General features: G+C 41.3%; 2 protein-coding genes across 16 annotated transcripts in view; one reads left to right on the top strand and one right to left on the bottom strand.

Moving 5' to 3' along the window:
* The window catches only part of MECOM (MDS1 and EVI1 complex locus), a 545,117-nt gene that overhangs the window by 21,132 nt on the left and 500,052 nt on the right, over nucleotides 1-23,933 (top strand). The window lies entirely within an intron of this gene.
* The window catches only part of LOC309841265 (uncharacterized protein), a gene marked incomplete at its 5' end in the record, with an annotated part of 137,206 nt that overhangs the window by 23,451 nt on the left and 89,822 nt on the right, over nucleotides 1-23,933 (bottom strand). The window contains one exon of the mRNA XM_082684174.1: nucleotides 22,695-22,777. Within this exon, the coding sequence (XP_082540300.1) occupies nucleotides 22,695-22,777 (83 nt within the window). The remainder of the gene's footprint in view (nucleotides 1-22,694; nucleotides 22,778-23,933) is intronic.

The raw sequence follows: 23,933 nt of genomic DNA, 5'->3' as shown, positions 1-23,933 counted from the left end.
GGAGGTCTCCCCACCGCCTTCTTAAAAATTTTTTGTTTTGAATCAAACTCTGGCCAGGGAAAATACCTATTACTGTGTGAATCTGTAGACTCCTTCTCTGAGGTAATTTGGCAACTTGGAGCATGTTGGAGTCCTCTCCATAACCATGGTGACTCTTCCAATAGTTGGCCTTTTCTCTTTTGTCTTCTCTGAACTGCTCTTCACGTGGGGCCAGACTTCTTTGCTTGGCACTTCTGTTGTTGTTGTTGTTAGTTGGCTCAGGAACATAGCTTATGGTTGAGGCATTTGCTGTGTTAACATTTCACCGGTTATCTATTTTCAAATCCCATTTGCAAATATATTCCTTCCCTTGTCCTTCCTTTGCATGTGGAATGGATAAAGGAGAACTTTGATTTCTCGTACCTACCTTCCCTGCCACCATCTGTACCATCCCTGTGTTCTCTCCAAGCCATTCCGTTAGATTCTTTGCTGAAATGAAATATATCACTAATAAATGGGAAGGCCCTTACTGGTGATTGATAACTACTCTTAGAAACACTGTCATTTGCAATTCATTAAATGCCTTATTTGCCATTTATATTTACTGAAAATTGATACTCTATGTATTAGTTCTTTCTCAATGACAGATCACTGGTAAATGCATAATTAAAAGAGAGCTTAATTCCAATTTGTCTTCATTTCTCCTTAAATAATTTTACAGCCGTCATCTGGACAGCTCTTCTCCATTCCAGTGCAGTCCTCTTTGCCAGTTCCTACAACCGTTCTCTTATGTCTGAATTTCTTTCCTCAGAGCCATGTGATATTGTCAGAAGACCCAAGTTCAAATGCTGTTTCTGCCACTTGCTGTGAGACTTCAGCCAAATAGCGAATGGGTCTCAAGCTCAGTTTCTGCAACTCTAACGTGGGAATGAGAATAAATGTTCTGCAGGATTGGCATGAGGTTCAAGTGAGATACTGTACTCGAAAGTACTTTGTTAGCTGAAAAATGGCATGCATATTGGTATCGAATTAGCCAGAACATTCTTGTAGCTTCTCTGAATACAATGCTTGTGATAATGCCCTAGAATTGCAGGTTACCAAGAGATCACATGGAATATCTTGCTGGGGAAATGAAAGACGACAGACATTACTTATTTCATTCAAAGGTAGTGAAACCTTTGGCAAACAGTGCCAAATCTCCCCCACTGCACAGGAGCACAGAAGGTGCAGCCTTATCAGAAAGGAGTTGGCTCAATGGGGTTAAAGTCACACAGAAGTACTGACTCACCCAGATCTGTGCCCTATGCAAATAGAGAGCAGTCATATACGGATTGATTTTCTTTCAGCCGACTGTGCCCTAAGATAACTCTAAGTGCTCTCCTGCTTCTTGTCATTGCTATGATTCCAGCTCACTCCCTTAGACCTCAGCAGCTGGCCCCTTCACTCCTCAGTCTTGCTCTGGTCTGGGGTTTTCACCAAATGAGGTTTTCGTGGTCACTGAACAGATTTCCTTCCATTTTCTGCCCCCCCCCCACCTCCTTTTCCACAACTCCCATCTCAAGGTGGCCTGTAGCATTGTAGGTGTCAAGACTCCTATGTGGAAAGACTTCTGCTTATCCAGCACAGTTTCTTCTTGTCTGGGAAAACCTGGAATATCACTGCTAAGGCTTTGGGTGGTTGGTCAAAAGCGTCATGGTCTCTGTAGGAGAACACACTGAACTTAACCCCCAGGAAGTGCCTGAGCTCTCCCTGAGGACTTGCACTGATTGGGCAGGGGACAATGATGTAAGCTTGGAATCACCTCCTCACAATTTTGGTGAGATCAGATCCTGTCTCTTGTCTAGCAAACCATGACTTATGGGAGGTGTAGGTTTTGGGATTTTGTAGTAGCTCTGCAAACTTGGATGTCAACTCCACTTCTGTAAGAGATGAGACTACATATATCAAAGGGCTATTGGGGTATCTCAATGAGATCGTATTTGTACTATGAATGGCACTTTGAAATACTCAGTAAAATCCTCCTCTTCAGTCCTAAGACTTCTGCAAAGCCACTGTCAGGCATCCCCTTATAGATGGCAAGCCCAATAGTAAAGTCAAATACTAGAATAGTGTACTGAGATGGACATACTCCTGTGGATGTTTCTCCTCCAGTTCCATCATGGCCTAGATAATCTTTCTGGTTCTGCCTTCTATTGACCTGCACCTCTATAGTAATCATCACAATTTTTCAATAGTAAAAGATAATGTTTTGGTGAAGAATTTTCAGTAATTATTTATCAAAGGCCTGATTTATTACAATCTTAGAAGAACTTCTTTTCAGATTATGATTTGTGGGCCAATAAATTATAAGGTTGGATCTGATTATCCTGTTGGGTCTTAATTATTCTTTTAATGGGTAGTGTATGGTTTATCAACTTTAGGTACTATGGCAGACTTTTACTTCAAATAAAATACTTGAATAATTGTTGAATTAAAAATTTGAACAGAATATTTGACTATTTTTTCAAAGTAAATATTCACTGCCTTTTCCTGGGGGAGAATTACTTTCCTGTCTTACGACTAGACGTTGATGTTCTAACCAATATATGCGGACAGACAGAAGTTTTGAAAATTCAACATGTGGCTTACCATGTTTTGTCTTTTTTTTTCTGTTATGAGAGCAGAAATATTCCAGATAGAAGTTATTTTGACTCTCCAGGGCCTGGAAGAAAATGGAGCTGAGATACAGTTGACCCAGAATGAGACACAGAGCATAACATAAGCAAGAAATAAACTTGTTATAAGCCATTGAGATTTGGAGGTTATTTGTTAGTGCAGCATAACCTAGTGTATTCTGACTGATACAGATACAGATATTTGTGAATTTTGACTAGTGTCTTGTTGATGTGCTAATTATATATTCTATATGTTTGGGATTTTGTGAACTCTGAACTATATTTAATATTGAAATTGGTTTTCATTTGTTTCTCTTTCTTACATTCAATGCAGGAGTTTCTTGTATAGTTAAGTATACCTGAAAGATGCTAGTAGTTAATGAAGAAAACAAATTTAAGCTGTTTAAGAAATAAAAGACATTTAGTAGCTTATGAGACTAAAAAATCTATATATAGATTTTTTCTTCATGTGTCAGTCATAGTTTGATCAGCTCTCTGGTTCCATTTTCTTTTCAGTTTGCTCTTCTGTCCTCTGTATGTTGGCTTCATCCTCAGAATGTTGCAAAATGCCTTACTACATGCTTTCTTATTCATATTCAAGAGGAGGGAGAAGCCTTCTTTTCTCCAGAACTGAAAAACAAATAACCTTTCCTTTAATTGGACTGATTTAGGCAGTATGTCAGCCTCTGAAGAAACTTCCGTGGCTAGAGGAACACTATGCACTGATTGACTCAGACCTGGGATACATGCCCATCTCTGAAACTGGGGGGATACTGTAATAATATGGGAAAGCTAGCTGCTATAACAGATAAATTCAAAATTCTCTCTGGCTTAACACAACACGATGAACATTTATTTCCCAGTCATGTTATAGACTAATGTAAATGTTCCTAATCCTAATGATTGGTTCACCTCAAAGAGGTTATTTGGGGGGCCTTAATATGTTACAGTTTCTCCACCATCAATGTAGGGCTCCCAAAGTTGCTACAAAGAGAAAGAGACTTTGGGGGAGACATTTGCACTTCTTACTTGCTTTAGCCCAGGAGTGACAAGCATCATTTCTCACATTCTATTGGTGAGAGCTGGTCACATGGTCCCTTTTGGGTCAAGAATGTGGTGAAATGTGAAGTGTGGTCCTTGGCTGGGCATCTGTTTCCCAGCATGCACTCATACTATGAAGTGACTGTGAATCTCTAGTGGTCAGTCAGCTGACTCTGCCACAGATGTTAATCCCACCCAAGCCGCACAGAGGGAGAGGAATGGAGCGAATGCTGGGGAAGCAACTAACCATGTCAGCCACACTGGGGAACCTGGTCTTGATGTCACGCATATGTTGATTTGTGCTGAAGCAGATGTGTGAGCCCTCCATTGACTACTGGACTAACTAATGTTATCAAAAGTCCACATATTACTTAAAAATAATGGGAAAACTTTTAAACTAGTAAATAAATAATTTCTGGTAAGGTGTCTGGTTCCCTCTCTCTTGAGGGCTGAGGCTCAGGTGGGGAGTGAGGTAAGGTCCTCTTTCTTGGGGTTGTGGTGATGGTTGCAGGGGACAGACACCACCAGTCCATGTGTGGGAGAACTATTGGGGATAAAGTCAGGAGAATGTGTGTAAAAGGGTCAAAAAGAGGGGCTCTGTGCAGAGTGAGAACTAAAACTCTGAAATCTGTATTGGAGGAGCCTTCAGGACTAAGGCAAAGCAGAAGAGTAGAGTTGGTGAGTAGTTAGTTGGAAGGAGGCTTTAAGACATTCTGGAAATGAGTCCAAATTCCAGTAGAAGACTTTAAAGTGCTTTGAGATCGTAGGCAAATCAATGAAAAAATTGCAGTTCACTATAATTATCTATTATATGAGTCTTAACTCTCAAGTCCTTTAACCTATATGAAGTACTTTGGAACCTTTTCTTATCCTTCAGGTGTCAGATTAAATATTTCTTCTCCAGAGAGACTTTCCTTAGAATTTTCTCTATCCTGCCATTACTTCTTCATTGCTGTACTCCATGTCAAAGTTGTAATTGTTTGCTTACTTGATTACAGTCTCTCTTTTGTACTGGATTGCAAGCTCCATGAGAGTAGAGGCTGTCTCCTTTGACTCCAGTTGCATACCCATTACCTTGCACTGTGTGTAGAATCACTTTGAATGAATGGCCTTTTCAGTATTTTAGGAGCTCCCAGTTGTTAACATCTATTGATTTTTTTTTTAATTTTAAGAGTAGCTCCTCTAATCCAATCAAGATCCTAAAAGTTCGAGAAAAAATTATTTTAAACTTTAACATTTAAAGGTGACATATAAGGAACTCATGATACTGAAATTTCAGTTGGGTGTTTTTGAAGGAAATGAAGCTCTTTTGCTGTTGTATGATATTCTCTAACAATCTCTAAGACATAGTGCCAGAGAGCTCATTTTTTCCTGGCAGATCTTTGTTTCAGAGATTGGGGTCCATCATTGCCCTCTAAAATCTGAAGCCCAAGCAACATGGCTGTAAGTCTTTAACCCCAGGGTCACCTTTGGCATTTCTGGGTCTTGAATAAAGCAGATTCTGGCATCCACAACCTCCACCTTGGGTCTAATTCTACTTATCCAAACTTAGTGGCTTAAAAGGAATTATTATTTCTTGCCATTCTGAATGTTGATTGAGTTCAGCTGGGTGGTTCGCACTTGGGGTGTCCTATTGCTGTGGCAACATGGAGGCTGGGTTGCTGGGAGAGCATCCCAAGATGTAAGGCTTTTTAATGGCATAGAATTAAAGTCACGCAGTGTCACTTTTGCTGTTTCCTATTGGTCAAGTTTATGTTATAGAGCTGGCCCAGAATCAGAGGGAGGGGACTACCCGAGGACATGAATATTAGGGCTCATGGTTCTTCAGAGAACATTTTGGGAGACTAGCAAATGCAGCCCATTTAAAAATGAACAGGTCGGGGCACCTGAGTGGCTCAGTGGGTTAAGCCGCTGCCTTCCGCTCAGGTCATGATTTCAGGGTCCTGGGATTGAGTCCCGCATCGGGCTCTCTGCTCGGCAGGGAGCCTGCTTCCCTCTCTCTCTCTCTCTCTGCCTGCCTCTCCATCTACTTGTGATTTCTCTCTGTCAAATAAATAAATAAATAAAATCTTTAAAAAAAATAAAAATAAAATAAAAATGAACAGGTCACAGTCTCGAATGCTAGGCCAGGTCCAGTCACACAAGAGTGTTTGCTCTATCTAAAGGTTGTCTTTGTTTGCTCTGGGTCATGGCAGGAACAGGGAAATGCTTTTCTCAGTGGATGGAAGTCCTGAGGGAGGAATCTGAAATTGTTGTGACTGAAGATTTTCTGAAATATCTCGAGATCGATCCCAGGAGACCTTAACTCTTCCTAGTCTGCCGTGTGGCTCACCTGATAGAATCTGGGAGGCCAACCAGGGACAGGATTAAAAACTTCCGAAAGTCTAAAGGTTCAGGGGGTGTACTCTCCTACTTGGCAGTTACAGACTGCTAAGGAGTGGCCGTATTGTATTCAGAAGTTCTTCTGACCCTTAGGTTCAGTAGAGTAAATATCCTAGACCGGGTGGGATTTCTGGGCTTCTTCCTATTACTGAATTGTGAGCCTTCCCTCTTGGCCTCCCATTTCTTTTCTATATGCCATGAAAAATGTATCTAAGCATTGTTTTGGAGCATTAGAAAAGAATGGTAATGTCTGTCACAGCACATAACTCCCTTGCTCTTGAAAGAAAAAGATTCTTGCTAGGGGAATGGTATAGGCATTGAAAACTTTGGTTTTGGGAAAGCATTTTGTATAGTTTCGTTATGTCTTTGTGGATAAGGTCTTGCAAGTGGGCTGGGTGAGTTAGACAGCCGATGAAATTAGCATATCTCGAGGTCTGTGGATCTGTCAAGCTGGGAAGACTCTTTAATTGATGGCTGCAATAATCCGTCCTTGTTCCTATATTATTTCACATTGGTATCCATGACGCAGATAGAATACTTTTCTGATGACTTCATTGGAAGATATAGCCAATGCAAAAGATAACAAAGTATGTTCCAAATTATTCTGTCAAATTGGAACTCTGCCCTGGGAACTACAAGGTGCCACTCAGTAGACACAAATGTAAAATTGTTCATTTAGGATTAAAAAAAAAATCCATGGCATAGTTATGGGAAGGCATGGCAACAGATTTAAGTGAAGAATATTTAGTTGAACAGAAGCTTGTATCAGTTAGAGATATCAGGCAGCCTCTAAAAAGCTGACATTATATTAGGGTGCAATAAAGAAATAAATTAATTATGAAAATAACCTGCCCCTTTATACTCTGGATTAGTCAGAGCAAATCCAGAGTCTTGTGCACAGTGTTGGTTGCTACTTTTGAAGGAAACTGGCAGCTGGAGTACATGAAGAAGAGGTTGAAAAGGATTTTATTTATTTTTTTTTTATTTTTATTTTTTTAATTTTATTTATTTATTTGAAAGACGGAGATCACAAGTAGGCATAGAGGCAGGCAGAGAGAGAGAGAGAGGGAAGCAGGCTTCCTGCGGAGCAGGGAGCCCGATGCGGGGCTCGATCCCAGGACCCTGAGATCATGACCCGAGCCAAAGGCAGCAGCCCAAACCACTGAGCCACCCAGGCGCCCCTTGAAAAGGATTTTAAAGGGTTGGAAGCCACATCATATGAGAAACAACACAACTAACTAGAGATGTTGAATTTTACACCTTCAGTGAATAGACATTCAAGCTGAAGGTGGGTCCACTTTTGATAGAAATGTGGACGGGCGTAAATGAGAGGAAATTATGTAAGTTGAGTTAAGGAACTGTGAGCTCTGTCCTGACAATGGCGAACCCTCTCTTCTGTTTCTAGCATATGACACATGGCTGGTAGCCGTGGGAGATGAGGCTATGAAAGTAGTGGGAGATGAGGCTATGAAAGTAGGCTGGAGGCAGGTGGTTCCAAACTTGAACGCCACACCAGGGGGTATGTATTTACTCGGGTAGACAAGTGGGAGTAATGCATGGTTTATAAACTGATAATAATTACGGTAATAATAGTATAGTAATAATAACAATCATCTAAGCTAATAGGTGCCCTTTGAAGCTCTTGCATGTAAGAGTTCACTTAATCCTCATAATAGCCCTAGGACTTAGACATTGCTATTATCCCCATTTTATGGATAGGGAAAGAGAGGCACAAATGCCCAGAATGTCAAGCAACTTTCACAAAGTGACACCATTCACCGAGGGCCAAGTGGCTGCCCAGCCTCTGCCTGGGCAGGTCTGTCTGCTCTGTACTTCTGTGTTCTCCTGGCGCTGCCGCAGCCCAGCTGCAGATCCCCCCACAGCCCAGCCTGGACTAGCCTTTCACTTCTGACTTTTACTTGGTCCTACTCACCAGAAAAACAAGGTGCTAGTGATAGAGAAAGCAGATGATTTAAAAAAGTGATTAGGAAGCTGTGTTTGCTTTTTGGATTTTGAGGCCTTTCAAGTTTCAGGTTTGAACAGTTGGGTCCTGGGAGGCGCATCCCGCCTCTGGTTCACTGCCAAGAGTTGGGTGTGTCTAGCACAGAGGAATGATTTAAGAGTAATTTAAGCTTAAGTATTCCCAAATGAACATTACCCCAGTAGCATAAGGTTAAATTCTGGGTTTGCAAGGCCCCAAGCAGACATTTAATAAAGAGACCCTTTGGCCCTTTGTTCAAATCCCACTGATGACTGGCTGCCTTGCAGTTGTGGTGCTACTTGGGTGGCATTGATGTCTTGAGGGAGAGGAAGGTTGCCTGGAGCTTGGACCCTTCTACCCTCCACTCTTTGCCCTCCGTTACCCTGACCAGCGAGGCTTAGTTAACTTCATCAACCTAGATGATGTTTAGCTATTTAAATCCAAGTCTGGGTTAGTAAGACAGGGGACATGGGCTTAATAGTGACTTTGATAAACTTATTTGCATTGCTCTTTTATGAACACATTAGCTTAAAGAAACCTATCACAGTGTGCCCTCAAAAACTCCATAAATAAGGAATAAAACTTGTCCTATTGACGCTGAATTATCTTTTTGTTAGCAAAGGGGTGTGTGTGTGAGAGAGAGAGAGAGAGAGAGAGCACATGTGCACGCATGCGTATGTACGTACTATAGACATTTGGGAATATTTAACGTAATGACTAATGTCTATTTGTTTTGGGAGGACCTAAAGTTAATTCAGTCTGTAATCCAAATTTCTCCCCCTATAATGACACTTAAAGAGTGTGTCTGTGCACTTTGATCGTCCCTGTCCTGTCTCTGATGGTGTTGTACAGGCCTACTAAATGGCCCCGTTCTGAGTGGTGGATTCTCTAACTAGCAGCTGGACCATTGTGTCGACGCCTAACCACACCATTTCTCAGCCCCTTTTGTCCCACAGTCACAACTATTTACCTCCGTCCTTCCTTTTCCTTTTTCTGTTGTACCTTATTTCCTCTTCGTTCACTCTCCCCTTCTTTTATTCTGTTTCTTCATTTCCCTTTTGTCCCTTTTCTTGACTCCCAACCTTTACCTCTCTTCCTGAGCTGGCTGACCCAAAACAAGGTTGCTTTACCCCAAACGCTGTGAGATCAGATCACTGGAAAAGGCAGACGAAGGCTCCTGACATTGGATGTTGGGATAGTCTGGGTACTATCTTCCCAGTGGCTGATCTACACAGGGTGAGTGTGGGGGTGATTTATTCTGTGCTTCTTGTGGGGACCAAGGAATATAATCCATGTCTGATGGATTCCATCCACCCTTCAGGCACCTTTTGTTCCCTGTATCCCACCTGTGTGGGTTGACATTTTAGTGAGAGTAGTGAGTAGCCCAACGACCAGTGTGTTTTCTTCTTTCTAATTCATTTAACACACACACACACACACACATCTATCTTCTGCTAAGATGTACAAGTAGGAGATAAATGGGGACATAAGGATCATATTGTACTTGAGTTATATCATTGCTGACTTCCTGAGAAGCCTGTTCAAACGACCAGAGGATGTTAACTAAATTGACAATGTGTTTCTCTGACATGGAAGTGAGCAGAACATCTGCTTTTATAATAGTCTTCTTGCCTGGATAGGCATGTTCTGTTTTGTTGTTCCAGAAGTCTTTCAAGCAAATATACTGGTGAATTTCAATGGCTTGGAACTTCCTGTTTTGTGATTTAAAAAAAAAAAATGCCTTTGGAGGATGGCTAGTGTTCACAGAATTCTGTGTTGCTTTAAGTGTATCTTCAGTCCCCAAGTTATCACAGGAAAAGATTGATTAGGAAGCTTCATGGGATAGAAAGCAGATGATAGGTCCATTGCCTTCTTCCTTTAGTGTGTAGCGTTTGTCGACACTCTTGTGCAATACAATGAACCTAGTGTTAGAGACTCCAGGGCCAAGAAATATGGAGCATTGGATGGACAGGCATCTCACAAAATGTTCAGAAAGTGCATATGGACTTTTTCCTTTTGATTTACAACTTTTGTTCAGATAAGGCTTCAGAAAACCAAACCTAACAAAATAAACAGTTTGGGATGAGCTAACTGAGATAGGTCGCCATGAATTTCATGAAACATTTGAAGGACATAATATTTAACAGTGATGGAGGCAGATAGAACAGCTTTTCTGGTGTTTGCATGTTAGAGCTGTGATTCCAGCCAATCCACGGTTTAACTCAAAAGCATAAGGTGAGAGGGTCGGAGTTTCAAATTTGTCACCCCCTGTATATGATCTTGCCCAATGCTTTCACTTCTTCAGACTTTGAGTCAGCCCATCTGTAGAATGGAGCTATAGATATGATTTGTTCTCAGAAGGAGAACATAGTTAGCTATGAGAGAATGGAATATTTTGCCTGAAGGACAGTGTCATTGAACTTGTTAGCCCATATTCTGAATAAATCTTTTTGTCAGCTCTAAGAGGTTTATTCTGAATATTGCCTCACCAGAATGCTTCTAGAGAGGTGAAAATGGAGGCGTAAGTGAGAAAAGATGACAAACACACGCATTTACTTGTTCTCAGTTCAAGCTGTGTCTATATACTCCCCTCCCTCGCAAGCCAAGTGTTGACGTAGACAAGTCCCTAAACTCAAGCAACTTGTGGAATTTGTGCTAAGTACATGACAGAGAATGTGTCAAAATGCTGTCCTTCTCCCTGAAATAGGAAAAAATGAAAAACAAAAACAAAAACGAAAACAAATCCAGACAAACTCGGCCTTATATTTCCAAATCCTTAGCGTGAGGTTTCCCAAAGTGTGAGGTGTAGACTGGAACAAAGGACAGCGTGATTTTGGTGGGTCACAGGCTGAGCAGAGAAGAGAGCCTTGAACCAAGAAGTGAGAGTCATTTCTTTTCAAGCTCCTCAATCCTTCTAACAACTGCAGGAATGAATGCAGCTTAATCTGTGCTCATGTCTCCATTCAACAAAAAGAGAGGCTTAATTGGGTAATAGAATGTAGCCAGAATTTAATAACGTTGTTTTGTTTTCATTCTTTTCACTATTCCCTCTCTTATAGCAGATGATAGTTGTTCTCCATGAAATTGTTCTTTTAGAATGTACTTAAGGGATAGAAATGGGTGTTTGAAGAAAATCATTAAGTATCCATTGTCCAGGTGACTTTGAAGGGATACCAGGATGAGGAAAGATTTGGAAGCATTTTAAACTTTTTTAAATTGAAGTATAATTACATACAGTATTATATTAGTTTCAGGCATATACCATGGTGATTTAACATTTATATACATCATGAAATGATCACCACAACAAGTCTACTTACCATCTGACACCATACAAAGTTAATACAATATTACTGTCTAAATATTATTGTTTATATTCCCCATGTTGTACCTTACATCCCCCATGACTTATTTATTGTATAACCGGAAGTTTGTACTTCTTGATTCCCCCTTACCCACTTTGCCCACCCCCGAATCTCTTATCCTTTGACAGCCATCTGTCTATTCTCTGTATCTCTGAGTCTAGTTTTGTCTTGTTTTGTTTTTCAGATTCCCTATGTAAGTGAAATCACATGGTATTTGTCTTTCTCTGACTTGTTTCACTTACCATAATTTCTTCTAGGTCCATCCATGTTGTTGCAAATGGCAAGATTTCTTTCTTTTTCATGACTGAGGAGTATTCTATTTCATGTATATACCATATCTTCTTTATCCATTAATCTACTGATGGACATTTAGGTTGCTTCCACATCTTGGTTATTGTACATAATGCTGTAATGGACAAAACGGTGCAGATATCCTTTTGAAATTAGTATTTTCTTTCTTCTTTTTTTTTTTTTAAGATAAATATCCAGAAGTGGAATTACTGAATCGTATGGTAGTTCTCTGTTTAATTATTTTAAGGAAACTCCATATTGTTTTCCAGAGTTACTGGACAAATTTCAATTCCACAACAGTCCATGGAGGTTCCCTGTTTTCCGCCAACACTTGTTTCTTTTGTGTGTGTGTGTGTGTTTGTGTTTGGAAATAGCCATTCTGACAGGTGTGAGGTGACAGCTCATTGTGGTTTTGATTTGCATTTCCCTGATGATAAGTGATTTTGAACATCTTTTCATGTGTCTGTTGCCATCTGTAGGTATTCTTTGGAAAAAATGTCCATTTAGGTCTTATTTTTAAATTGGATTGTTGGACTTTTTGGTGTTGAGTTGTATGTAGAAGTTCTTTTTATTTTGGGGGGCATTAGCTCCTTATCATTTATATCATTTGCAAATATTTTCTCCCATTCAGTAGGTTGTCTTTTTCATTTTGTTGATAGTTTCCTTTGCTGTGCAAAAGCTTTTTAGTTTGAAGTAGTGCCATTTGTTTATTTTTGTTTTTGTTGCCCTCGCTTATGAAGTCAGGTCCAAAAAATATCAGTAAGACAGAGGTCAAGGAGCTTACTGCCCATGTTTTCTTCTGAGTTTTATGGTTTTTGGGTCTGACATTCCAGTATTTAATCCATTTTGAGCTAATTTTTTATATGGTGTATACAAAAAAGAAGATAGTGGTCCAATTTCATTCTTTTGCATGTAACTGTCCAGTTCTCCCAATATCATTTATTGAAGAGACTGTCTTTTCTCATTATATATTCTTGCCTCCTTTGTCATAGATTAATTGATTATATATGCGTGGGTCTGTTTCTGGGCTCCTGATTCTGCTCCTTTGATGTATGGATATGTTTTTGTGTGAGTACCATGCTGTTTTATTACTATAACCTTGTAGTGTAGTTTGAAATCAGGGAACATGGTATCTCCAGCTTTGTTTTTTCTCAAGATTGCCTTGGCTATTTAGGGTCTTTTGTGGTTCCATGTAAATTTTAGGATTCTTTGTTCTATAAAAAAATGGCGTTGGTATTTTTAAAAAAAAAGGTTTTATTTATTTATTTGACAGAGAGAGATCTCAAGTAGGCAGAAAGGCAAGTGAAAGGGAGAGAGGAGGAAGCAGGCTTGCTGCTGAGCAGAGAGCCCGATGGGGGGCTCAATCCCAGGACCCTGAGAGCATCACCTGAGCCAAAGGCAGAGGCTCTAACCCACTGAGCCACCCAGGCGCCCTGGCATTAGTATTTTAATAGCTATTGCAATGAATCTGTAGACTCCTTCGGGTAATATAGGTATATGAAAAATACTAATTCTTTAAAGCCACGAGGATGGAGTATCTTTCCATTTATTTCTGTCCTCTTCATTTTCTCTCATCAGTGTCTTATAGTTTTCAGAGTAGAGGTCTTTCACGTTTATTCCTAGGTATGTTATTCTTTTTCATGCAATTGCAAATGGGATTGTTTTCTTAATTCCTCTTTCTCCTAGCACTTTACAATCTTTAAGAGGTGAGGTTGGAGTTTGAAGCCAGGGCACTGAGTCTAAACCTGGTTCCTTTGTGGTAAGCCTGTATGCATCTACAGAGGTGTGTAACCCATCCAGACAAGGCGATGTGAAGGACATCAATGAACTTCACAAAGATGGATTTTAGCACAGATTTCGATGGCAGTATGATACCTTTCCTCATTACTTGCAGTAAAGAGAAAAACACCCTAAACTGCATCTCCCCCATGGGTCATTTGACAATTCCTGGGGACTTTCTCGGGGAGCCCCTCACTGAGTCCCAGCAGACCCTGAACTGTTCTTCTAGTATTTTCTGCAGCTGTGCCATAAGCAAAGCATTTTGTGTTTTCGGCAGGACTCATGTAGTCCCAGTGTTTCACTGTCTCTCATCCCGAGGGGTATGGTAGTTGCTGATGACTTTGAAATGGCATGAGGGTTATGGCAGAAAGTTGCTGTGTGTTTTCCCTGCTGTGGAGAGAAGGCAGGTTCTTTCTTCATTGTGTGGAGGGTGTAACAAGCCACTCTCGTTCCATCTGCCAGTCACGTTGAGACTTGTGCAGATGGCCAATGGAGGAGCAGGCAGGGACCCTCCCTTGGCAGGGCTCCAGGAAAGGGCTGGTAAAGGTGGGCTGGCAGGGGGAGTTGGCATTCTGCTCTTCTCAGGAGGCTCTGCTTTGATGGATAGCTGGACAGCCTGAGCCACACAGACCACCCAGCAGTGGCTGAGGTGATGAAGCGTATCCCCGTTAACTCCACTCTGGGCAGTGAATTGAAGAGGGAGCAAAGCCCAGGGAATGGGCCTTAGTGGTAGAAGTGCAGGCAGAGTGACTGGTGGCCAAAGCTCCCTGCATGTCCCCAACCATTCCATCGTTCCAGAGGCAATATGCTCAGAATTGCAGTGAAACAGGCTCACCAGGGGTGACAGGCTTTCCACAGGACACTCCTTACCTGCACATTCTTATACATGCATGGTCATCCAATATCCCACTTAAGAACTCTCCTTCAACAAAAATGTGCTTGTTCCAACAGTAGAACCTCTTGGCTATGGAGAAGAGCTGTTAGTTATTAGTTTATTATTCAGCGTTAATTGAGGAAACATTTAGGAAACACTGGGGAGCAGGGGTGAGTGGGAGAACTGGGGCTGGGGTGCACTTTGCCCTGGCTTTACATTGGTGTACACACTCAAATTTCATCTTGTGAGATTTTCTCCACATGAGGGTGGATATCCTGAAACAGAAATATGTGGAAGTTTGGGCAAAACTCATCATAAAGCTTTGAACTCGTGTTCCACTCCAAAACCATCCTGTCTAAATGGCATTATGATTCTAGCAAACAGATAAGTTTTATATTTATACACATTTTTACAATACAAGAAACATGTATTTATTACCTATACACATGGCAAATATAGCACAGTTTTTGTAAAGGCGTTCTTGTCCTTCTTTTCCTCCTAAGCCAATCATCTGGGGAGAGTTAAAAACAGACAAAAAAAAAAACCCAAACCAAACCAAACAAACAAACAAACAAACAAAAAAACCCAAAAAAACAAAACCCAAGCCCACAAAACCAAACAAACAAACAAAAAAGAAGTTCCAACCAGGAGCAAGAGAATGATGGGAAGAAGATGGCATTCTTTATGGATTAAGTGCTTTGGCAAGTAGAACACCATGGAAATCCACTCTGCTTCGGTATACTGCCCAAGATGTGTGCTAAACAGCTTAACTTTGTCTCCATTAGGGTGTTCATCCAAGTGCAGTGGCCAGCAATGCCTACTATGCCTTTCTCCACTCTTTGTGCTGCTCCTCAAGGCCCAAGAGCCAACTTCCTGGTGTGTCAGGGTACCCATGCTTTCCAATCTCTGAGCCTTCGCCTTTGTTGTATCTCTAGCATGGACCAGGAATGCTCCTCTCCTTGATACTGGAGAGCTCTGAATCATCCTTCAAGGTCCAGTGAATTCACCACCTCTTCTTTGGAACCTTGTTGAATCCTCTTCACAGAGGTATAGGTAAACCCTGCCCTCCCACTCCACTGCGGAAAGAATGGTTCCTTCCCTGAGATGCCTAGGAACCTTTTATGTACCTTGACAGTATATAGAGCCAGTTGTTTGTGTCTCTCCATACTGTGAGATTCCTACACAGGACCATGTCTTATTCATCTTTGAATCCTTAGCCAAGTCACTTGCAAAGGAAAGGTGCTCCATAAATGTTAAATCTAATTGAGTCTTATAATAAAACGATGAGTGTAACCTCTAACTATAAAAATTAAACAAAACCCCTCAGAAGCAACAATGTGCACTAAAAATTAATTTGAAAATTGCCTTCCATGTACTGTTAGCAAAGTACTTTACTTTTATAGGCCTCTCCTGTGCTATAAAACTCCTGAATGTTCTAAAAATATTTTAAAAATAGGCATTTAGAACCTCTTTAATGAACTACTTCCAAATGTGGCTTAGATGTTTGAGGCTTTCCCTCCAGCAGGTGTAAAACCAGCCAGGGTTGCTGAAGACTGGGAAGCTGGGAAGTCGTGGCCCAGAGATGGAGAGGTGGTACCCGCATAGGTGACACGCTTCTTGGTGGGGACCCTGGTTAAAGGGCTGGGAGTTCTCTCTGGGGGCGCCCTTGGGTGTGGAGAGCAAAGTAGTTGGTACATCTTGGATCCTCTTCAGATTCCAACTTCGTGTGTGTGTGTGGGCATCCTAAAGGCCTGCCGTTTCTCTTGCCCTCTGACCAGAGCACTGCTCAAGTCTGAAGTGTAAATCATGGCATTCTCTAACACCTCACAGAACTGTAAATTCATTCTCCTCCCTTCTCCTGATTTTCTCATGGCCCTTGTTTATAAGTGCTTTATGATAAAGGGTGTTTGAGAAAGCCATTGGTCTCTCTCACAAGTTAACGTTCCGAAGAACAAAGGCTGCCATTCCACAGAGCAGGGAAAAAAAAATAAAGAGGGGCATGTGGACCCAAAACGAAACTCTAATTATTTCATTTGCTTCCAAATACTGCCACTGGAAGCTACTATTATTAAGATTTCCAGTATTCCATTCCAACTTCAATGGCAATTGTGATGCTTACTGTTTTCTCATGGGAGGAGAAACAGGTCTACATTTTATTAAAAAACAACCTTTTCATCTGTGATTAATTGGCAACCTACGTGTGAAGCCATCTAAGTGTTTTTCCTGTGCATGGCTCACGCCGATCCGTATTTAACACGATGTGGAAAAGCGTTCGTGAAACTGTTGGGTAAGGTCACTCCATATCAGTTTCAGGGATGACCATGTGAAGAGTGAGAAGGCTAATAGCTGTATTTGTATTTTGGCAGCAGATGGCTTTTCACTCTTGCCTCATTTCTCAGAGGTTCTGCACAAGCCAAATACATGAATGACTTTCGCATCTCCTCTCAAACCTCATGATGCAGGGCTGAATTTGTTTGGCCCATGTACACCTGCTTTCACTAGAATCCAGTCTCGTAAAACTGTCAAGGCACCCGTCACAGGAACACATTAGCATTGTTTAAAGGGTTGTGCATCACTTTTTTGACTGCTGTAACTCGTTATAAGCAGAACCTAAAAGGGTTAATTGATTGGTCCTCCGTTAAGGTGATACAAATCCGGGCCAACATCAGCAATTTTAGTAACACCTTCCACATTGTCCTAACCCTCATAGGTGCGATGTGTGCATGCGTGTCTGCGTACTCCAAGGGCAAGATGCCTAGGGAGACATAGCAAGAAGCAAGAAAGGGAAAAACCCAACTTATTTTAGAGATGGGGAGTGGGAGAAACGGGGATAAGATGGAAAGGGTGGGGGAATAAAACCAGGAAAGAAACCTTAAAATTCATATAGGTTTGTTAAGAAGGCGGAGAACAGACATCCAGAATCTTTGAGACTCTCAACGCATATTTGATAATCAGGTAAAGATGGACTTCTGCAGCCTATTCCTAGAAACCAGGTGTTTTCCACGTAAGGGAAGGGACAACTGTTTGATCCTGTACAACCTGGAATTGCTGCTGTCTGGAGGGAGAGAAAGGCTGATGTAGAGGGCTGGCACTGGGCAAACCTCTAAACCATCTCCGCCGAGTGCTTCAGTTCTGGGACCTTTTTGTTGGGTGAAAGGGAGAAGTGTAGTTATAGATGTGACATTTCCTAAGGCTTTGCAATTTGCAAAAATCTCCGTTAGTTACTTTGAGGGTGAATGTATGTCAGCACAACAGGATGTTCACTCACCACCTCTTCCCAATGATTATTACCTTTTTAACCAGGCAAAGTCAGCTTATATCAGGCAGCCATAGGAAATATCATGGAGCCCAACACGGGGTTTGAATTCATGACCCTGAGATCAAGACCTGAACTGAGATCAAGAGTCAGGTGTTTAATCAACTGAGCCACCCAGATGTCCCAGACATAGAGAAATATTTACTGAGTAAACAACAGTACCACGGACATTTTCTAATAAAAGTGATGAAAATGGAGATAAATCTTTGGTTCTGGAGCCTGAGGATAAGCTACACAACAAATACAAGGAGATACAGTTAATGTTATAAACGTATCAGTTATGTGTCTTATCTGATTCTTTCTGATACTCTGATTTAGACCCAAGGACAAAAATCTCAAGAAAATGTTAGAAGTATTTTTGTTCTTTGTAAGTATCACTTAAGTACACGAACTTATGAACAGAATGAGCTTTTAGAAATAGAATTGATAAATGACTGTTATATACTAGGTAATATGCTATTTTTTCCAATGTGCTAGCTTTTGGATAGATAATTTCTTTGATAATCACTGACTGTCTGAAATGGGAAGTTTGTATTTATCCTATGCTCTGCGTTTCAGACTATCTCTGCCAATATGGGAATAACCTCTGATTGCTTGTCAATTGCCTTGAAATTCTCAATGGGAATGAGGCTTGCACTGCCAAATATTTTTACTGGGTCTAATGATAGATCACCTGAGCGTATCCTTCCTTAACAATTAACTTCAATTTAGAGGACATTTAGAGTCTTTTGGAAGACATTTAAGAGCGAGTAAAGTGATTTGTGGAAAGACTGTGAATTTCAGTCTTTCAGATGAAAGATGATAATGGGATTGAAGTCTTTCCTTCTGATTTATTATTTGTGTTCCCATTTCTCACACAGTGAAACTTCATATTTTTCAGGGAACTGAACTGCTTCAGTTCAGCTGAGATAATGATTAGGGGGCTGGGTGGCTTTATCGGCCCTAGGTTAAGACTTCTAAGTACATTTAGTATGCAAGGTAAGGCTAAAGAGCCTGGTAAAAATAGAAAACTGTTATGAAAACAGCTTTAACCAGGCAAAGAGTAAGAGTTAAAGAAGGTGCTAAATAGAAGGTATATTTCATCATCTCAGATTAGTATCTTTTTGGAGAAGGTGTGAGAAAAAAATAAGGTAAGGTACGACAGAGGTAAAAAAATAAGGTAAGGTAAGACAGAATCCCAAAATGAGAAAAAATATCGAAGCGAAACTGTTGCTTTTCTAAGCAATAATTAATTATTGCTTACTATTAATTAGCAATTATTAATCTATTAATAATTGATTATTAATAATTGAATTAATAATTAATAATTAATGCAATAATTTGTAATTGCCTTTTGGCAATTCCATGTGGGCTTTCATTTGTCATAGCCATGAAAAAACAACAATATTGCTTTCTTAAGCCACAGCCCTTTCTAAGCCTCCTCATCCCTGTGCTCTGGGTCTCAGAAGGGTGGGGGTTTTGAGAATGGTCCGAGATTTCAATCTTGATGAGAAATTCCTTGTCAGCAACAAGTTGCCATAAAACAGGGTAGTTTTCCCAGAGGGGCTGGTAAAAATACACACGCATTAGTGAAGTAAGGCAAGGGGAAGATACTGCCAGGTTGAGCTGTCCAGTCAGAAGTCGAAATGTTTGTGCACACCAGACAGTGTGTCTGGCTACCTCGTCGGAGGGTCTATGTTTGGTCTGGGAAAACAGTGCCATGTTTACCACCAGGGAAGGCCTATGAGTGAATAACAATGACCAGGCCCCAAGAGCCGGAAGAGGCTCCCTTATAAATGGCTGTCTTGTTAGGCTGAGAGGGAGTGTTTTTCAGTTTTGAGGTAGAGCAGCCCAAACAGCTGCTTCTGTCAGGCATAGCGCACAACTCTGCCACCCCGCACACTTCCACGGGGTTACCTTGCATGGCAAGGTGGCCACGTACTTGCTTACGCGGCTGTGGCCATACACCAGCTGTCTTACAGTGTCCTTTCTTCGGGCATCTTTTTTTTTTTTTTTTAAGGATCTTATTTATTTGACAGAGATCACAAGTAGGCAGAGAGGCAGGTAGAGAGAGAGAGAGAGAGGAAGGGAAGCAGGCTCCCCGCCTAGCAGAGAGCCCGATACAGGGCTCGATCCCAAGACCCTAAGATTATGACCTGAGCCAAAGGCAGAGGCTTTAATCCACTGAGCCACCCAGGCGCCCCCTTGGGGTATCTTTAAGGGACTGTCTGCCATTATGGAATGCTTGGCATATTCTGGAGGGCTGCCCCATCAATCCTCACTTTCCAACCGAAGACTTTTTGACACAAATATCAAAGAAGGAAGTATGTCTTACTGCCCAATTACATTAAAGCTGGTGCTGGTCAGCATGTGTGTAATTATTTATTTCAGCTTTCTGTAAAAGGAGGGGCATCTTATTCAAGTCAAGCAGAAATCTGGCAGTTTCCCAGTTGTGAAATTCTATTGACAAAGGTGTTAAGTGAAGGGCAGAGTAACGTGGTCTGCCAGGCCCCTGTACCTTTGTCTCTGACCTGGACATGGGTCAGGCCCATGCTGAACTGACCAGAATGACTTTGATTTGATGGCCGTTAAAGGTCAGGCACATAATGGGATCAGATGTGTCAGTGGCGGTGAAGTACATAGCATAATAGATTGATGGTAATTAAGTAGTCGTGTTTAATAAGAGTCATCAGAGTTAAAGGCAGTGTTGGAATGAGCAGCTTGGGGAAGGAAGGAGAAGGCCTGAAGGAAGGCGATGGGAAATAACCTTTTTGTTACACTAAGGGAAGACCAGAGGGATTGTGTGTGTGTGTGTGTGTGTGTGTGTGTGTGTGTGTGTATGTGCTTGTGTGAACATGTGTGTTTTAGGAGAACCAGCATTTTGTTTTTTAAAGGGCAAGGAGGATAGGTAAAGCAGAATTCAATTTTATGAATTTATAAATGGCCCCAAGTTACCCTAATTCAACATATGTTTGTCTAGAAAATGCAAACTACAAACTCAACGATAAAAATAGTTCCACAAATAGTTTCAGTGATCTGTTTTTTTCTGTAGGATGAAAATCTGAGTTTTGGGGGGGTATTTCGTGGCATTTTGTTTTTTGGTATTTAGTTTTTACATAAATCATTAAAGTCCTAGAATTAATTCCTTGTTCAAAGACTATTATGGAGTTTCAGAAAGTTATCATTCTTCAGTAATACGTCATCATATTATTGTGATGCATTATCATTTAACAAGAGAACATGTTGGAGTGGAATATATGAACCAAGGGAGTTTCTGAATCACGTGTTTTCAGTATTATTTTTGTTCGTTTGCACAAACCATCAATGTCAGCTGGATTTATATGTGAATTATCTAGGTTCATTCTAGAAGAGCTAGGTGTTGAGAATGCAACGAGCTAATCAGGACTGTGTTGCCCACACCACCTAGTAATGAAGAGACCAGGTAGGGGGCTTCACAGCCAAACTGCATAGTGACTTGACAAGTCTCAATGATGCGTGCTTCCTCCAGTTTCCTTCCTAGTTCTCTGGGCCACAAATCCATGTGAAAGAAGCATTCTGGATTTTAGGAGTCCTGACTTAACTCTTTCATCTGGTCTCTGGCTCAGTAAACAAACTCCATCTGGAAACAGAGCTGAATTGGGAGAAGACTGTGAAGTAGAAAAGTTTTTAATGAATCACCTGCCATTCCTCGTTCTAGTGACCGTGACCGGGCAGTCTGACCCCCCGAGCCTGTGCTCTTAACCACTCCGTTATACTGTCTGAAAGTCCTCAAGAGTATGGCTTGGTTTTATGACTGTTTGATCTTATCTTTGAAACTCTGGAGCCAGCACAGGACCAGGTACACAAAAGGAGCTCCATCAATGAAAGGCAACGGGTCACTTAATCCGATTAACTGATTCCCACTGATATTCAGCTACCTTATTCATTCTGATGAAAATGTCTCAAGAGTATGGTGATACAGTCTTCGCACCGAGGTGGAAGTTGGTATGTTTTATGACAGGTATTGGGGGAATGCCACAGGTTGTGTCAGGCATGGAGCTGTCTAGTTTTGCTTCGTCTGACAGTATTCTCTCTGCAGCCAACCAGTAATCAGGGCCTTAGATACATGGTCTCGTGGCTGGAAGTGAGCTTAGCCCAGCTTCTTTCTTGGAAGAATGAACTAACGATTGGCAGAAGCCGTGCAGGCCCCTTCTGTGGGGGGAGATCCGCTGTTGTCCCTGTGACAGCTCAAAATATTCAGTGTGAAGAAAGGAGGTTTGGAGGCGCGCAAACAGAAATTGTCAGCTTTTAAACTTGATGGCCACCATCCCATCTCTTGGGAGTCGTAAGGAGGTTTCTTCTTTCCGTTGGGCTTTGCTTTACCTTGACATCAGTGCCAGCCTGTAATGAGGGCCGTCAACAACGACAGTGTTGAAGGCACCTCTTTATAAGCAGTTTGAGAAGGGCACAATGAGCAACTCCTGCCTGAGCTCGTTTATTTTTTGAAAACATTTATAAACAATCAAATGAATCCCATATCTATTGTACAACAACCACTGCAGATTGCTAATGTTTATGGAGTAGTTACTACATGCCAAGTATTGTTCCAAAGATTTATGGGTAGGAATACACCTAATTCTCATGACAGCTCAATTAAGGGGATACTACTCATATGCCCATTCTATAGATTAGGAAACCTAAGTCAATTCTCAATTAATAGGTGAAGAAGTGTCAAATTGAGCACAGTTTTAAATTAACAAGAAAACTCAGTAGTCTCTGACATACTGGACAATTTCAGCTACTTTAATTCCTTTCCAAAGTTGGCTCTTTCAGCTGGAGTAGATCTCTTGGGCTTTCTAGCTGAAAAGAAATTTAGAAGGCAGCTGGCCCGCAGCATCAGTTCATACCTTTCTTCTAGACCAGGCTGTGTTTTTCGTGTTACTTTTCCATTCTCAAAATAGCATAAAATCGTAATGTGTAGTGTTCTATCTCTTTCTACTTCACAGAGGTGAAAACAGAGACACTTCAAAAAAATTTTTTTTAAGCGGATCTCATGTCCTTGTCATATACTTACTGCTAGCATTGGCTGCACTAGAATCCATGGTGTTGGAGGCCTGGACCTGTGCTGATTCCTGCAAGCCCTGTGTCTGGCTGCACCTTGATAAAGGTAATAATAGGTGTGAGCAGTCTTTCATAGCCGCCCTCGCTAGGGCATTTTGGCTGTAGTTACTTCCTGTGCCCAGGGAGACAACCTTGGCTGAATCATTTAAAACACTTTTTAATCACAACCGAGCACCTTATTCTACCAAAATAACTTCTTTTAAAAGTGTCCCAACCTGATCGACAGACAAGCATCAAATAGCGATAGAAAAGCCAGACACAGACATCACAATTAGTCTGTTAAATTGAAAGAACAGAATGATTTAGCCATGATTGAACACTTGGCAAAGAATTTTTCATCAGGCTTCATCCCAACTCTTTCAACAGAAGAGGGAGGAATCTTCTGAGAACTGTTTGAAATAGTGGAACAGCAATTAAAGCCCTTTGTCATTCACAGATAGGAAGCAGAAATGAGTGTATTTGCCAAATATGGCACTGTGGGCGTTGGAAGCCAGAGGGTTGCAATGGAAACAAACCTGTTGAAAACCAAATAAGATGAACACTGGGGAATACAAAAGAAGGAAGGAAGATGACCATCACTCCGGCCCTCTGAGCCTTGTGTTAAATTGAGAATTCTGTCCCCTTCTAAGAATAAGTCTTCCAGTATTCACTTCAGGAAGTCCCATTGCTTCAGCTTGGATGGCTAATATGAAAAACAAAGCAATTGTTTGTTGACACGTTATTCTAGCAGGTGCAGTTCCATTTTAAACAAGAAGCTGCTATTGTTTTCAGGAATCGTGTTGATGACTGTCTTAGAACATGAAGGGCTGGTTCTGTGGGGTGGGGTTGGAGGTGGGGTGACACCAGGGTGCTGTTTTTCACTTTAGCCTTTGGGTCTGAGAGTTCTCATCTTCTCTACACTTATGACTAGCACCCCCTAGAGGTTAATGCAGGTTTTTAAAAGGAAAGCAAGTTCATATTTATACACAATTAAAAAAACAAACAAACTGATTTTCCTATTCTGAGGAAAATTCTTGGGCAGTAAGGGGCGAGCAGGACTGTCCAGATGTGGGTTTGGTAAACAGAAGACACCTGGGGATGGAAGGTACACTTGATTTATCGCCTTTGGTTGGGAAAAGGTCTATCAGCAAGCCTGAGTACCCAGTGGGCTCCCACGTGAGAAGTGACTTTGGCATTGTGGCCAATGGTAACC

This window comes from Mustela nivalis (assembly GCF_964662115.1).
Source record: "Mustela nivalis genome assembly, chromosome: 1".
Classification (NCBI taxonomy): domain Eukaryota; kingdom Metazoa; phylum Chordata; class Mammalia; order Carnivora; family Mustelidae; genus Mustela; species Mustela nivalis.
Note: the sequence above shows the minus strand (reverse complement) of the source record. Positions and strands in the feature narration are given on the sequence as shown.